The following is a 16,031-nucleotide window of genomic DNA, read 5'->3' as shown; positions in this document are numbered from 1 at the left end:
CCAATTCAGAGTGGCATGTATTCTTTGCTTTGTTTAGAAATTGGCCTAATAAGTATAGGCCCCATCAGGGCTGTGCAGGCATCTAAAGAGTACTCCATTCCTTTGACAAACATGAGGCAAAGTGCTTAAGAGCATCTGTTTATTTTATTTCTTTAATGAGAAAACCTTCACTCTTCTTCCTGGTTCAGCTGTGTTTATTTACATTTTGTTACTCGTGTGCACTGGGTACCTTGGAATATTAAAAGCCACTGGAGCCTATTAGCAGACGCCCCTCTTGAAAAATGAAACTTAGAAGGCAAAACAGGCAGAACAAGCCCTTCAAAAGAAAGACACAATTCTTTGGAATTCTATCAAATAGATTCTAAAAACAAATATGCTTTAATTCATAAATGGCTGGATTGACTAAATATGTATGAAATTCGGAAAGGATTTTTGGTGAAATCACATTCACCATCATCAGGCTGAAGTTATAAGCTTCGTGCTGCTGTAGTTTATATTTACAGTAGCACGAAGCTTATAACTTCAGCCTGATGATGGTGAATGTGATTTCACCGAAACGTCGCATAGACACTCAAAATATTACACGGGGCAAAACCCGAACTCAGAACAATCTACATACATATACCTGTGAAAATCTACGAAAATAAATATATATATATACACACACACATAGTAAAATACATGGTGAAGGTTATGGAGGAGATACTCATAGTAAAATATATCTATGAAAGAATAGAAAAGAAGATATAGTAATAGAACATATCAATGAAAGATAATGAATAGAAGAAGAGATATAGGAATAGAAGAAAGGTATAGGAGATATAGGAGAGCAATAGGAGAGGGGATGGAAGGTTTGTAAGATGGAACCATTTGCTTTTAAGAGGATGCAAGATGAATCAATGCTAAATAATAATAATAAAATAATAAAAGCATATACAGTGATGCTTCTACTTACGAACTTAATTCTTTCCGTGACCAGGTTCTTAAGTACAAAAGTTTGTAAGAAGAAGCAATTTTTCCCATAGGAATCAATGTAAAAGCAAATAATGTGTGCAGTTGGGGAAACCACAGGGAGGGTGGAAGCCCTGTTTCCTCCCAGGAGATTCCTAGAGACGCCCCACGGAGGCTTCTCCCCATCTTTTCCGGCCCTGTTTCCTCCCAAGAGATTCCTAGAAAGGCCCAACAGAGGCTTCTTCCTGCCTTTTCCAGTTACAGTTTCGAAAGCTGGGATTTGTAAGCGGAAAATGGTTATTGAGAAGAGGCCAAAAAATCTTGAAAACCCCGTTCTTATCTAGAAAAGTTCGTAAGTAGAAGCGTTTATAGGTAGAGGTACCATTGTACTGAATTAAAGCATATACTGAATAAAAGTATATACTGAATTGCTGGTAGCTTCAAGACATTTTGAATTGGCTGTGATGGTAGCTCATTCAGCGCAAGATAGACGGAAGAGAATGAGCAAGTGTTTCAAATTTAATTTTATTGTGTTGTGTTTGACCTCGGTGGGGGGGGGATGCGCATGGCCGTGGTGGCCATGGCCAGTTTGACATCACTCACGGCGGGGGAACCTTTGGTGGCCTGAATGCCCTGCCAGTGAAAATGGGCTCCCAAGCTTCCTAAGCTCCCAAGTTTGGGAAGCTTCCAAGCTTCCCAAACGGCTTCCTGCAACTGTCTGCCAGCAAAAACAGAGCCTTAGAGGGCTGCATACGGCCCTCCTGAATTCCATTTTTCCTGGCAGAGGCACCACTGGCCGGCCAAATGCTGTTTCCAGGGTAATCCTGCGGGCCAGATCTAAACAACCCGCAGGCCCGATCCAGTCCTTGAGTTTGACAGCACGGCTGTAGAGCAATCTGGAATCTAAGACAAAGGTATCTTTGGTATGTGCATGAGCACCTATGTGGCACCGCACACAAATATTGTAATCCAAATGCATCTCTAGCATTGTTTGGCCAATGCACTATCTCAGAAAAAAAATGCATCTGTTTTATGTTTCCGACAGAAACTACGAATATGTTCCTCCTCTGGGTCACATTTTATTTTTCAAATCTGGCTATCCAAATCAAGAGATGCAAACATCAGAAAAAGCTTAAAATTATTATTATTATTATTTATGGGGGAAAGATCAAAAGCAAAGTGAGAAAATATTATTTTACTGAAAGAGTAGTAGATCCTTGGAACAAACTTCCAGCAGACGTGGTTGCTAAATCCACAGTAACTGAATTTAAACATGCCTGGGATAAACATATATCCATTGTAAGATAAAATACAGGAAATAGTATAAGGGCAGACTAGATGGACCATGAGGTCTTTTTCTGCCGTCAGTCTTCTATGTTTCTATGTTTATTAGATTTGTATGCTGCCCCTCTCCGTAGACTCGGGGCGGCTCACAACAGTGATAAAAACAATACATGGTAACAAATCTAATAATTAAAATCTAAAATAACAGTTTTACATTAAAAAGTCTAAAAAGAAAAAAACCCCGATATATAAAATACATACACACAGCATATGTCAGCATATGCAGGTAGTCCCCAATTTACGACCCCAACCAAACCCAAAATGTATGTTGCTAAGTGAGAAATTCATGAAGTGAGTTTTGCGACTTCTCTTGCTACATACATTAAATGAATTGCTGCCGTTGTTAAAAATGAGTAACATGATTGTTAAGTGAATCTGGTTTCCGCATTGACTTTGCTTGTCAGAAGGTTGCAGAAAGTTATCACGTGATAACCTCCTGCTGTATGAAGTGAAGAACATCACTTATAACCATAAATAACATAGAAATCTGACAGCCCCTCAGTGAATACAAATACAATACAAACTCTCTTGTATACAGCATTTTCTTCCATTCAGTCTGGTTGGAAGAGAAAAGCGAAAATAGTGTTTGGCCTAACTGGGAGGAAAAATCCCTGATTGATTTATTGATTGATTGATTGATTGGATTTGTATGCCGCCCCTCTCCGTAGACTCGGGGCGGCTAACAACAGTGATAAAAAACAGCATATTCTTAAGGCAGCAAACATATTTTAATATTCCTGCTAGCAATATCTTGACTCATTAAGCCATTATGCCATATACATGGTTGTCTCCAGTATTGGTAATTTATCTAAAATGTTTGGTATGATATTTTTTTTTAAATCTCTTTTAAACATTTGAAAGTATACTGCATTTTTCCTTCTTCTGTTCACAGGATTCTTATATTAATCTATGCTTGTGCCTCCTGGCAACTATTAATTTGCCATTATATGAATTTGTTTTGTGAAAAGATTCATAACTGCTTATATTTTAAAAAAACATTAGTAAAAAGAGACCCAGTCTGAGTCTTTTATTGACATAAATGATTCCCCTAAGCAACATTTAAAAATAAATAATTAGAGAAGAATGGAACAAACAGCATTGGTGGAGGGAGGTGGAATTTGTTCTGGAACTCAAACAAACTTGCTTAAATACTAAGTGGTATAATTGCTTTCTTATATTCTCATCAAGGCATAACACTCGACAACTAAAGAATAAAAGCAGCCTATCCTCACTCAGGCATGTAGCACGCTCTCTTTTTTTCTCCCCCTCCAAATCTCCTTTCTTTCTAGTTAATACAAGCAAACAAACTGGTTCCTTTTCCAAGTAATTAAACCAAATTAAAACCATTAAACTCTTTGGTGACAACTTTTATTATTAAAAGCTAACCACAAAGATGAGATTTAACTTGGAAGGCCTTGCATTGTGCGGTAATCTGCCTTTCACCTTTGGCTGACACCTCCAAGAGATAAAGCCCCCCCCCCCCCCGGTAGAATGGAAATCTGACAAATACGCTTAATTAATGCTTTCTTCCTGGTGGAAAAGTCATTATTTGTTCATGGCATCAGCAAGCACTTGGCAGGAAGGTAGAAAAGTCTGATTGTTTCAATACAAGAGACGCTGGTGCTTGGAGCTTTTTGTGCTTACGGCTTGTTATTTTTTGAAAAGCAAAAGAGATGTAGAAGTTCATGACACAAACATTTGGAATATCAGATGAATTGACACCTGGGTAAGATGGAAGAGCCCTCAAAGACCTGGCCCTTTACGAATGGCAGCATACAAGTCTTAACAGTTTACCACTTAAAACCTAAGCCTGAACTGTGAATGATTTGGAAGCACAAACTGAAAAGACAAAGAGTGACTTGCGTTTGAGAGATTGCCAAAGATAAATTTGCCTCCAACTTCCTGTTACAATGTCAGCAGGGGTTGTACTGGTGATGATGGAGGAAGGGGAGTTTGTAGGGAGAAACACACACAGGAGTCCAGCCCAGTTGAGACAGACAATTTAAAAAATGGAAAGAGAAATCACTACCATAGGTATATTTTAAAACAAAGTTAAGCAAATGTTTGTTGTCTGTTTTCAAAATAAAACTAAGAGCCAGGGTTTCAGAGCCCGATGTGATTTTCATAGTCACGCTAATAACACAAGTGAGAAACTCCAAGAGTGTTTAAAAAGGCCTTTCATGCACTCATATTCTTTAGTACACATTCACTTTCATCCATGCAATGGTCTTGCAATGAGTTGAACAAGAGCCTGGGTGGCTCAGTGGTTAGAGCAGTGTTTCCCAACCTTGGCAACTTGAAGATATTTGGACTTCAACTCCCAGAATTCCCCAGCCAGCATTTGCTGGCTGAGGAATTCTGGGAGCTGAAGTCCAAATATCTTCAAGTTGCCAAGGTTGGGAAACACTGGGTTAGAGTACAGTATTGCAAGCTACTTCTGCTGATCACTAGCTGCCAGCAGTTTGGCAGATCGAATCTCAGTAGGCTCAAGGTTGACTCAGCCTTCCATCTTTCCCAGGTTGGTAAAATGAAAACCCAGATTGTTGGGGGCAATATGCTTATGCTCTGTAAATTACTTAGAGAGGGCTGTAAAGCTCTATGAAGTGATATATAAATCTAAATGCTAAATTTTTCTTTTATTTTTTTCATTAAGAGGAGCTTAAATGTTCCCATTCAAACAGGCATCAAGCAGATTATTCTGTTCAAAGCTTTAACACGGAATATTTCTCATAGAGCAAAGCACAGATTGTGGATGATAAACTAAGTGGGACCACATATGTAAATCTCTGACGATAATCTTTCCCATCCACAACAATCATGATCAGTGTTGAGTCATAAAGTGTGATATTGGTACCACTTGACTTTCATGGGGATGTTGCATTTTTAAAACTAGCGTAGATTTTTAAGATAGAAATCCAGGTTGAGCTGCCCATGTATTCCATTGCAATTTTATTTGTGTGGTGACCCTCTTCATAAGATCAAAATCCTATTTTTAATATCACAACAACCCTCAAGGTTAAGCCAGAATATGTTAATAGTATCCTATCCAAGGCTATGCGATTTCATGGCAATCTGTTCTTCTGACTTTAAGGTCTATCGTTAAAATTATTGCTTTGGAAAATAAGAATGTGAATTAGGATTCCTATAAGACTGAGCAGTGCAGAGATGGTACTGGGGATTCTACACGGAAAGTACAAAATTATTCAAATTTCAGCTCACAAAGCAAGTGTAGCTGCTACTTGATGTGATTTGTGTGATGTTCTTACACTATATGGAATTAATTTTGAAGCAAGGGTCCTGAACTCTTGATCAGGGTTCAAGCATTTCTCTTGACTAGTTTTGCACTAGTAATTACCCACAGTAATTACTGGTAGCACCCAGCAAATCTCGAATTCTTATGTGCAGGTTCTAGCTTGGAGGCATGTAGGAAGTGATTTTATCACAAACCAAGGTATGCAAGGTTTGCAAAAGTTTTAGAAAAGTTTTAGATGTGCGAGCGCACTTATAACCTATTCATCAAAATAGTCCTTCTTTCTTCAGCAGAAAATGTCCTTTCAGAATTAAAAGCCCATAATATTTACTTTCTTGAACTTTCACTCCGAGTGTCAAAACAGATAGATAGAAAAACATAAATAATGTTTATTTTCCACCCCAACAGGACACCACTACGTCAGTTCGGATAGGCCTTATGATGGAAGAAATGATTTTCAATCTTGCAGATACACATCTGTTTTTTAATGATCTGGAGGTAGGTACTGATTTTGTTCAAGTTTATTTCTTCTATCGTCTAAGTGGGAATTATGAAAAATGGAAGGCACCAAATTGGAGATGCTGGCTCAAACAATCATCATTTGTTTCTTTTCCCCTTCTTCCTTTTATCAAGCAAAGCCAAAAATTCTGAGTAAGGTTCAACTTAATCACAGCCTGAGGCTTCTCCACCAAGGATTACTTTGAAGGTTGCAGATGATTCTTGATTGATGTCTCATGTATCAAAGTTAGGAAAAGAGAACTAAGCAGATATGCAAACATGGTTGCTGCTGTAATTTTGCTGTTTCATAATATAAGTATGGAAGTCACTAAGCTAGTCAGTAATAATCAAAGGGAAATAGTTATCACTATGTAGTAAGAACTGTAGTGAATGTGCTTTCCCCTATTTGAGCATGTTTGCTTTCTTATTTCATTTAGTTACAACATTAACAAATGTACTGCTTCACCTCTGGGTATTTGATCTTTCTAAATAAATTTTGGACCACTAAAATCATCTAAGGAACAACGTATCTATGGAGTCCTTGCTGCTCTCTGAGCTGGGTTGTTTTCTTGCTGGTGTTTGCTATTTGGTGTACCCAACTAGTTAACATCAACAGTTCATTTATTAGTGCATTGATAATGTTACCTAGTTGGGTAATGAAACATCTCCAAGTAAATGTTTGTTCAGAGAGCATCAAAGACTCCACAGTTCAACCCTGAGCTAGATATATTAGAATAATATATCTATGAACACTATAGCAACTACACAAACAAGATTATTATCACACTCCCAAATTCTAATATAGTTAGAAAGAAAAAGGTTTATCTTTCTCCCCTCTACTTAATTTATTTCCACATAATAGGAAAATTAGGATTATGACTTGTGGCATAGTCCAAGATTGCATATCTTCTCTGTAAATTATACAAACTCCATACCTTATGTAAACTTTAATTGATTTGGTCATTTAGCAGACATCAACTCTGTGCATTCATAGTAGAGGCATAAAACCAGATCATTAATGTCTTATAAAAGACCTGCAGGGTTGGGAGCCATCATGATTTCAGATTATTCCTGGATTAGTAAGGATTCCCTCTTTCATTAAATTTAAGTTTAATATTTCCCACGCAGTCCCTCATAACCATCAGACACTAAGTGAGAACTTCCATCAGACTACATGCATGGATGGAGATAAAAGCTTAGGTGTTGTCACCATAATTTTAAACATGCTCTCTTTCTTCCTTTTACTATACTGGGGTTCACAAACCTGAAGACAGTTTTAAAATACTTAGACTGTTACAGTGCAGAGGTCTTCAAACTTGGCAACTTTAAGTCTTGTGGATTTCAACTCCCAGAATTCTCCAGCCAGCATAGCTATCTGGAGAATTCTGAGAGTTGAAGTCCACAAGTCCTAAAGTTTGCAAAGTTTGAAGATCTCTAGTTTCAATGTTTTACTAAGTTAAATAATAGCTAAAGTTTGATAAGTTAAGCACAAAATTCAATATCTGGGAACTATGTATTCAAAATCTTGGCATTTCCAATATAATGACACATGTGGCAAACTTAGCCTTCTGGCTAAAATGAATGTGTTATACACAACCACAAAATAAAGTTACCGAGCTAAAATTATACTCAGTTTAGTTTACCCAGCTGAATGGAGCAGTTTGTGTTGTGGTTAAAATATCCATGGTTAACATATCATTCCTTTCAACAGGTTACCAAAGAAAATAAACAACTTCATAACATCAATTTATTTTCATAAATATTTAGATTGCACCTATAATTATTATTAGATTCTACATATTAATAATTTCCACCAACTAATACTTTAAGTCAACATTCTGCCTATTTTCAAATTAAAATGCATGTAAATGTCTCGGTATGTGATTTTTATTAGTATTCACTTGTGAATAGAGTATAACAATAGTATACAGTATAATAATAGAGTGAATTCAATCGAATTGGGATATTTCAAGATGAAAATGAATGTGCAAATTTCCCCAAAATATGTTGTTTGTTAATTCATTAATTAAATATATATATAAATAGAAACTATGAGGCTCTTGTTTGGGATTGTACTAAATGCAAAATGTAGGCTGAACATCCTTTGAACAATTATCCTAGTTGGGGAAGATAGAGAGAGGAGAGGGAGAGAGATAGAGAGATCTCATAATCATGAGAAGGAAGAGAGTACCCCATTGGTCCTGATGTAACTTTACTTCCCCCGTGTGTGGGGGGGGCGGGGATTTCCACTTATAATTGTGTCCCCCTTAGTGACTGCTATTTGTAGTTAATAAAATATGTACAGTGCAATTTGGCCTTCATTTCTTTGCTAATTAGAGGCTTAAATCAAAGAAAATTTGACTCAGGGTTTGTGGTTTTGGATACTAAAACACCAGGAGCAATAGAAATGGGACAAATACACTTCATCTGATCAATAACTTTCTTTCTTTAATGGCAAATATCAAAAGAATAAAAAAAGGATTTTAAAAACTTAATATTTTTTCCCACTTCAACAAAGAGCCAGTTTGATCTAGTGGCTAAGGAGACCCTGAATTCTAGTCCTGCCTTAGGTATGAAAGCCATCTGGGTGTTTTTGGGGTCCTCCTTCTCCCATCTCATAGGGTTGTTGTGCAGCAAAAAAGAACGCGGAAGATCATGTATGTTTGCTGCCTTGAGTTCCCTTTAAAGCAGCGGTGGGCTATGAGCCAGAACGCTAAATTTTGCTCGCTGCCGCGGCTCATAAATTCTTACAGGACCAGCACGATTTTGCTGCTACACCTGTTGAGGAAGCAAAATCGTGCATGGAACCGTAGGTGCACCCATGTTTCAGTAAGGTTTTTTTGCTTTCGTGCATGCTGAAACACGGGCACACCTGCGGCTCTGTGCACTATTGCACGCTGGTCCTGCAAGAACTTATGAGCTGCGGCTTGTAGCCCACCGCTGCTTTAAAGTAATAAAGATGGCATAAAAATCTGATAAAGAAATAAATCGTTTATCAAGAAAGATGTGAACATTAATTAAAAATATGTTTTAATGTGTCCGAGTCTGAACTTTTATTTCTTGTCTGTTAAAAGAACATAAAATTCCCCCCAAAAGGGTCTCATTTTTTACCTCTTAAAAATATCACTGGCCTCTTCATTCTTGGCACCTAATTGTTCTTTCGTAATGAAGTCCTCCATATTCTGAGCCAGGGAAGTAGTCAGAAGTCCCAATTAATCTGTTTAGCAGTTCTACAGGAGGAAATACTGTGTGACAGTTTGTTTGTTTGTTTGATGGTTGGTTGGTTGGTTGGTTGGTTGGTTGGTTGGTTGGTTGGTTGGTTGGTTGGTTGGTTGGTTGGTTGGTTGGTTGGTTGGTTCGTTGGTTCGTTGGTTCGTTGGTTCGTTGGTTCGTTGGTTCGTTGGTTCGTTCATTAATTCCATTCATTATATGCTGCCCAACTCCCTGGGAACTCTGGGCAGCTCATAACCAAAATAATAAAACATACAGTGTAATATTAAAACTTCTAACAAAACAGTTTAAAAACAATTTAAAACCAAAAGTTAAAAACCATACATGCCATTTATGGCCGGATGCCGATGGTACAGCATCAGATCAACGGCCCCGGGCCTGCCAGAAACCAGGTCTTTACAGCTTTCTGGAAGGCCAGTAGGGTGGAGGTAGCCCGGATTTTGGGAAGTAGCTGGTTTCAGAAAGTTGGAGCAGCCACAGAAAAGGCCCTCCCCTGTAGACCCGCCAGCCAGCACTGTTTAGCTGACGGTACCCGGAGAAGACCAACCCTATGGGCCCTTATCGGTTGCTGGGAGCTATGTGGTAGAAGGCGGTCTTGAAAATAGTCTGGCCCTAAGCCATGTAGGGCTGTAAAGGTAATAATCAACACCTTGAATTGCTCCCGGAGACCAATCAGGAGACAGTGCAGTTCGCGGAGAATTGGTGCAATGTGGGTATACCTAAACACACCCACAACAGTTGGTGCGGCTGCATTCTGGACCAGCTATAGTCTCCAAACGCTCTTCAGAGATAGCCCCATGTTGAGCGCATTGCAATAATCTAACCATGAGGTGATAAGGGCATGAGTGATCGCAGTTGATGGAAACCGATACCCGAATTCTCGTTAGAGTAGATCTCTCAGGATTCAAACTGGTGTAGGAGACAGCATAGACAGAAATACTGTACATTGATTAAAACTGAAGAAGAGCAGAGCATTTTATCATAGTGGTTTGCATTATTTTTTGAGAGTCATTTCTCTGAGCAAAAGTGCTTTCCCCATCAGCTTACTTTTAGTTCTTTAGGACAAATTTAGGATCTGCAGGGAAAAAAATGTTTCCAGGAGCTTTTGATCAAAGGAAATGGTGAGAGTTCGTAAGATGGGGAGACCTGGTGTCTGCACTACAGTCTTAAAAACAAAACAGTGCACTAGATGCTCAGAAGACCTCATCAGGTCTGGCCTAAAGCAGGAAAGATTCTTGAAAGAAGAGAACGCTAGGCATGAAATATCCCACACCGCCACCAAGCGGTTAAGGAAGGAATGCAGAACTGATTTTCTCCCAGGGACACAATTGTATATTAGTACGTATGAAATTGTATGCTGGATGAGGCATCTGATTAGGTTTTTTTCCATTCAGCTCAGATGCAACATAATATTTTGTTGTTTCAGTTGCATAGGAAGTTCATTCAGACGTAGTAATCTCAATTTGGTTTTGTATTTTTGTTTAAATCCAAGTTTATGTATTAACTATTTCATTAGTTAATTCAGTTTGCCTCATTGGATTAAACTCTATTTTAGTTAAAAATAATAATTTAAATCAAGTTTGGGGACTTGTCCCATTAATTGTTTGTAGCTCCTCTCCCTCACACACACACACCCTCGGCCGAGTACTCCAAAATTCTGCAAAAGAAATTCAGCAATATATTGATCTGTTTTGACGGCATAATTTTAAGAGATTTTTAAAAGAACTTTTTTCCTCTGAAAATTTAATATTTTGGGATTTCTGCTGATTAATGACATAGAAACATAGAAGACTGATGGCAGAAAAAGACCTCATGGTCCATCTAGTCTGCCCTTGTACTATTTCCTGTATTTTATCTTACAATGGATATATGTTTATTCCAGGCATGTTTAAATTCAGTTACTGTGGATTTACCAACCACGTCTGCTGGAAGTTTGTTCCAAGGATCTACTACTCTTTCAGTAAAATAATATTTTCTCATGTTGCTTTTGATCAGATTGTGTCCCCTTGTTCTTGTGTTCACTTTCCTATTAAAAACACTTCCCTCCTGGACCTTATTTAACCCTTTAATATATTTAAATGTTTCGATCATGTCCCCCCTTTTCCTTCTGTCCTCCATACTATACAGATTGAGTTCATTAAGTCTTTCCTGATACGTTTTATGCTTAAGACCTTCCACCATTCTTGTAGCCCGTCTTTGGACTGCAATAAACTTATCTAAATTCGAATCCGTTGGGATTAGAATAGTCTCAAAATAATGTTAGGAAATTAACTTAAGTAGAGATCCCTTAGTAGATTATATAATGGAATATATGTGTGTGTCTGCAGATATGGTTAATGTTTTATCAAGTCTAATAAATTATTTATCCAGCAAATAAAATATTTACTATTTGTAATTGATACTGTTGTGATACTTCTTAGATGAATCTGAAATTATATGGTTTTCTTTTTTCAAAATGTTGGTTTGGACCTGTTTGTTTGTTTGAATTTTGTTATCCTATTTCTTCTCATTGATAAAACCCAATGGTTCATCTGAGCATGTGCAATCTCTTGTAGAGTTACTTTTTACTAGTTCACATTTGATTACCCAATGAAATGCTCTAAAAGTCTAAATATTAAGGCAAGATAACACATGGTTCGGGAGACCACAAGTCGTGCCCATGTTTATTTTAACTGCCCACGTGGACAGCATGAGATACACTAATCCTAGAACTCCACAGTGTAAGATCTTAGCATATTGATTAAAGTTAACAGATGTGAACCCTGAGTTACCGCTCTATACTTGAGAAAAACTTGAACTTTACATTCAATCACCCAGATGTTCACTTCTTCCTGCCTTCCTCAACAAGTCTCAAAAGCAAAATCTGCAAGAATGAAAAATTAGTCTGGTAACAGAGTAATGGAATAAAACTATGATGTACATTCATTCTTGCCTTGTCCAGGTTTGCTGCGTTTTGCCCAGTAACATGATAGTATCAGTCAGCAGAGGACTATGAGGTAGTGTCTCAGTAAGTGTCATGGTACTTTATTGAGTCAGAAATGTGATCACTACTGTTGTCAAACTTTAGTTTAGTGAACAGTCCATTCACAAATGAAAAAAGCAGATCTTCCTCAAATACCTTTCCCCTGACATAGCTGTGCTGCTCAGAGCAATTGAAGTTGAGTGGGCTGCGACAATATTGTTCCAGTGTGGCTTTTACAACTCAAATGCATGGTTGTGAATGGTTTTATCATTTTGGAAAGCCTAGGAGCAAGATTATCAAAATGTGCTTTTAATTGTCTCAAAAGTGCTTTTAATTCCATTTTGTCAGGCCATGTTTGTACAGTCAGCCCAGACTTAATATGCAGCTTGAAAAAAGGTTGAGGAAGGGAGTAGCTATAAATATAACAATCAGTATGGAATTGCTATTTTCAGATTTTCCCGCAGCGAAAATGTTTTTATTTACAGTAGAGCTAAAATGAATGCTGAATTTTTAACGTAGAGAATGTTCTAAGTTTATGTTTCTAAGAAAATCGAAGAAGATGCACCTGTAAAAATACAAGATTTTTCAGAAAGAAAAATTATATTTGTATGCATGTGCACATAGATAGTACATATATATAGTATAATCCTCACTCACCAATCGCTTTTAGAACTGGCAGATCTGTTGTTAAGGATGGGTGTCAACAGACTCAAACTCAACCCTGATAAGACGGAGTGGCTGTGGGTTTTGCCTCCCAAGGACAATTCTATCTGTCTGTCCATCACCCTGGGGGGGGAGTCATTGACCCCCCTCAGAGAAGGTCCGCAACTTGGGCGTCCTCCTCAATCCACAGCTCACATTAGAGAAACATCTTTCAGCTGTGGCGAGGGGGGCGTTTGCCCAGGTTCGCCTGTTACACCAGTTGCGGCCCTATTTGGACCGGGAGTCACTGCTCACAGTCACTCATGCCCTCATCACCTCGAGGCTCGACTACTGCAATGCTCTCTACATGGGGCTACCTTTGAAAAGTGTTCGGAAACTTCAGATTGTGCAGAATGCGGCTGCGAGAGCAGTCTTGGGCTTCCCCAAATATGCCCATGTTACACCAACACTCCGCAGTCTGCATTGGTTGCCGATCAGTTTCCGGTCACAATTCAAAGTGTTGGTTATGACCTATAAAGCCCTTCATGGCACCAGACCAGATTATATCAGGGACCGCGTTCTGCTGCACGAATCCCAGCGACCAGTTAGGTCCCACAGAGTGGGCCTTCTCCGGGTCCCGTCAACTAAACAATGTCGTTTGGTGGGACCCAGGGCAAGAGCCTTCTCTGTGGTTGCCCCGGCCCTTTGGAACCAACTCCCCCCAGAGATTAGAATTGCCCCCACCCTCCTCGCCTTTCGTAAACTTCTTAAAACCCACCTCTGCCGTCAGGCATGGGGGAACTGAGATATTCTTTCCCCCTAGGCCTTTACAATTTACACATGGTATGTCTGTATGTATGTTTGGTTTTTATAATAAGAGTTTTTTTAGTTATTTTAATATTGGATTGTTATATGCTGTTTTTATCATTGTTGTTAGCCGCCCCGAGTCTACGGAGGGTGGCAGCATACAAATCCAATAAATGAATGAATGAATGAATGAATGAATGAATGAATAAATAAATAAATAAATGCAATTATAAACTGAAATCATATGATTGTGCCTGACTTACAATGTCAGTTCATCAGTTCTGACTGAGGATGTTAAATGAATCATTGAGTGTCATTAAGTCTGAGATCACCTGACCATGACTTGAAACTTTTGGAAGTCTTCCCCATTGATTTGGCTTGTGAGAAGCCACCTGTGAAGGTCACAACCATCATAAATTCATTTAAGTGTCTGAATTGTAATCATGTGGCTATGGGGATACTGTGATAGCTGCAATTTCAAGGACGGGTCATAAATAATCTTTTTCAGCACTGTTGTAACTTTGAATATTCATTGAGGGAGTAAGGATCTTGATAGCCTGGTAATTTGGAATTCTGGCATCATAACATCTGTCCTATCCCTATTTTAGTTCTTTAGCATGTTGTGTGGATCCACTCAACTTGGGCTTGTAAAACTGTGATTTATATAGAGCTATTATTTTTAATTATTTTATTTATTTTTATGCCCCTTTATTGCCTGGAATGAATAGAAAACAAGGGAACCTTACGTGAATAAGCTGTTCTATGAGTGAACTTATTGTCTACGAGTACAGTGTTCCCTCGATTTTCGCGGGTTCGAACTTCGCGAATAGCCTATACCACGGTTTTTCAAAAAATATTAATTAAAAAATACTTCACGGGTCTTTTTCCTATACCACGGTTTTTCCCACCCAATGATGTTATATGTCATCACCAAACTAATAATTTTTGCAAATAAATAACAAAAAAATAATTATTGTTAATAAATAATTATGTTTATAAATATCAGGATCACTAAGTGTCTTATTCAATGGTGAGTACCAGTAATAATGGTGAGTAAATGGTTGTTAAGGGAATGGGAAATGGTAATTTAGGGGTTTAAAGTGTTAAAGGATGGCTTGTGATACTGTCCATAGCCAAAAATGGTGTATTTACTTCCGCATCTCTACTTCGCGGAAATTCAACTTTCGCGGGCAGTCTCGGAACGCATCCCCCGTGGAAATCGAGGGAACACTGTATTACCGAGTTTTACCATATAAGATTACAGAAATGCTTAATCTGAAATGATGCTTGAAATCTGATTACTGTAATTGATCAGAAATTGTTGTGGAATATTTTCTCAACAAAGTTGTTTTTTATCATGTCGTATTTGTTTCCTCACTGTTTCTGAAATGATTTTCAGGACTGTGACCAGATACACATAGATGATGTATCATCAGATGACAACGGACAAGATTTAAGGTAAGACATCCCAATCTTGAAGAATCAAGTATAAATAAATAGACTCAATAATACATATTGCTGTCAGGAAGAAAAACCATGGCATATATTTATGTCTATGTTGGAAAATCTGTTATGCTTTTGAATAATAGAATTTCTGTATCATGATAGGGAAATTGTATTGTTTTCCAGAGGCGGTCAAAAGGGAATTTGTTCAGAAACGAAATAGATATATCTCTTATATTTCAATTAATCCTCTAGATTTTGAAATGCTAAGCAGAATTAGACCTGATTAGTTCTGGTAGGAGGCCATCAGGAAATGCCAGCGCTTCAAACTAGACTGGAAAAATTATTTTTTAAAAAAATTCTGGAAGAAGGCAATGGCAAACCACTTACATTTTGCTTCCCCAGTAAAGTATTCAGACATCTCCGTAAAATTAGCTGGAGTCAAACGTGACTTGTTTTTTATCACATTTGAGTACAATGACTATTTGTTTTCATTGTCAGTGCAAGTCATATAATGGGAATGTTTTTTTTAAAAAAAAAATAGGATCGAAGAGGCAGCAGCATGGGGACTAGCCTTTCATTTTTCAAAAGCTGAAGAGCTAAACAACAGTTTTCAGTGGCCTTGCACAAAACAACTTACTAATAAACTGGAATCGTAATCTTAACGTTTCTTTTTGTCAACTCTGGAAGCTTACTGAAGATTTCATTCCTTGTACCAGTAATGGGCCGCAGCCGGTACGACTGGGATCGCCGATTAGTTAGTAAAAACAGCGATGTGTGCGCAGTTTGCGCGGCCCCGATGCACTCTCGCACACTCCCGTGTGAGATTTTGCTGCTGCGCATGCGTACCAAGTGAAATGTTACACGAGGATGCTTGCACACATAAGATTTTGGCCATTTTGG

The 16,031-nt window shown here is 38.2% G+C and overlaps 1 protein-coding gene across 5 annotated transcripts in view; it reads left to right on the top strand.

The window, feature by feature from the left end:
• The window catches only part of EYA2 (EYA transcriptional coactivator and phosphatase 2), a 169,545-nt gene that overhangs the window by 138,078 nt on the left and 15,436 nt on the right, over positions 1-16,031 (top strand). For all 5 annotated transcript variants that reach the window (XM_070744678.1, XM_070744677.1, XM_070744676.1 and 2 more), the window contains exons 10-11: positions 5,954-6,043; positions 15,085-15,143. In XM_070744678.1, coding sequence (XP_070600779.1) covers positions 5,954-6,043; positions 15,085-15,143 — 149 coding nt within the window. The remainder of the gene's footprint in view (positions 1-5,953; positions 6,044-15,084; positions 15,144-16,031) is intronic.

Source organism: Erythrolamprus reginae, chromosome 3, assembly GCF_031021105.1.
Source record: "Erythrolamprus reginae isolate rEryReg1 chromosome 3, rEryReg1.hap1, whole genome shotgun sequence".
NCBI classification, from domain to species: Eukaryota; Metazoa; Chordata; class Lepidosauria; order Squamata; family Dipsadidae; genus Erythrolamprus; species Erythrolamprus reginae.
This window is presented reverse-complemented; position numbering and strand designations above follow the sequence as displayed.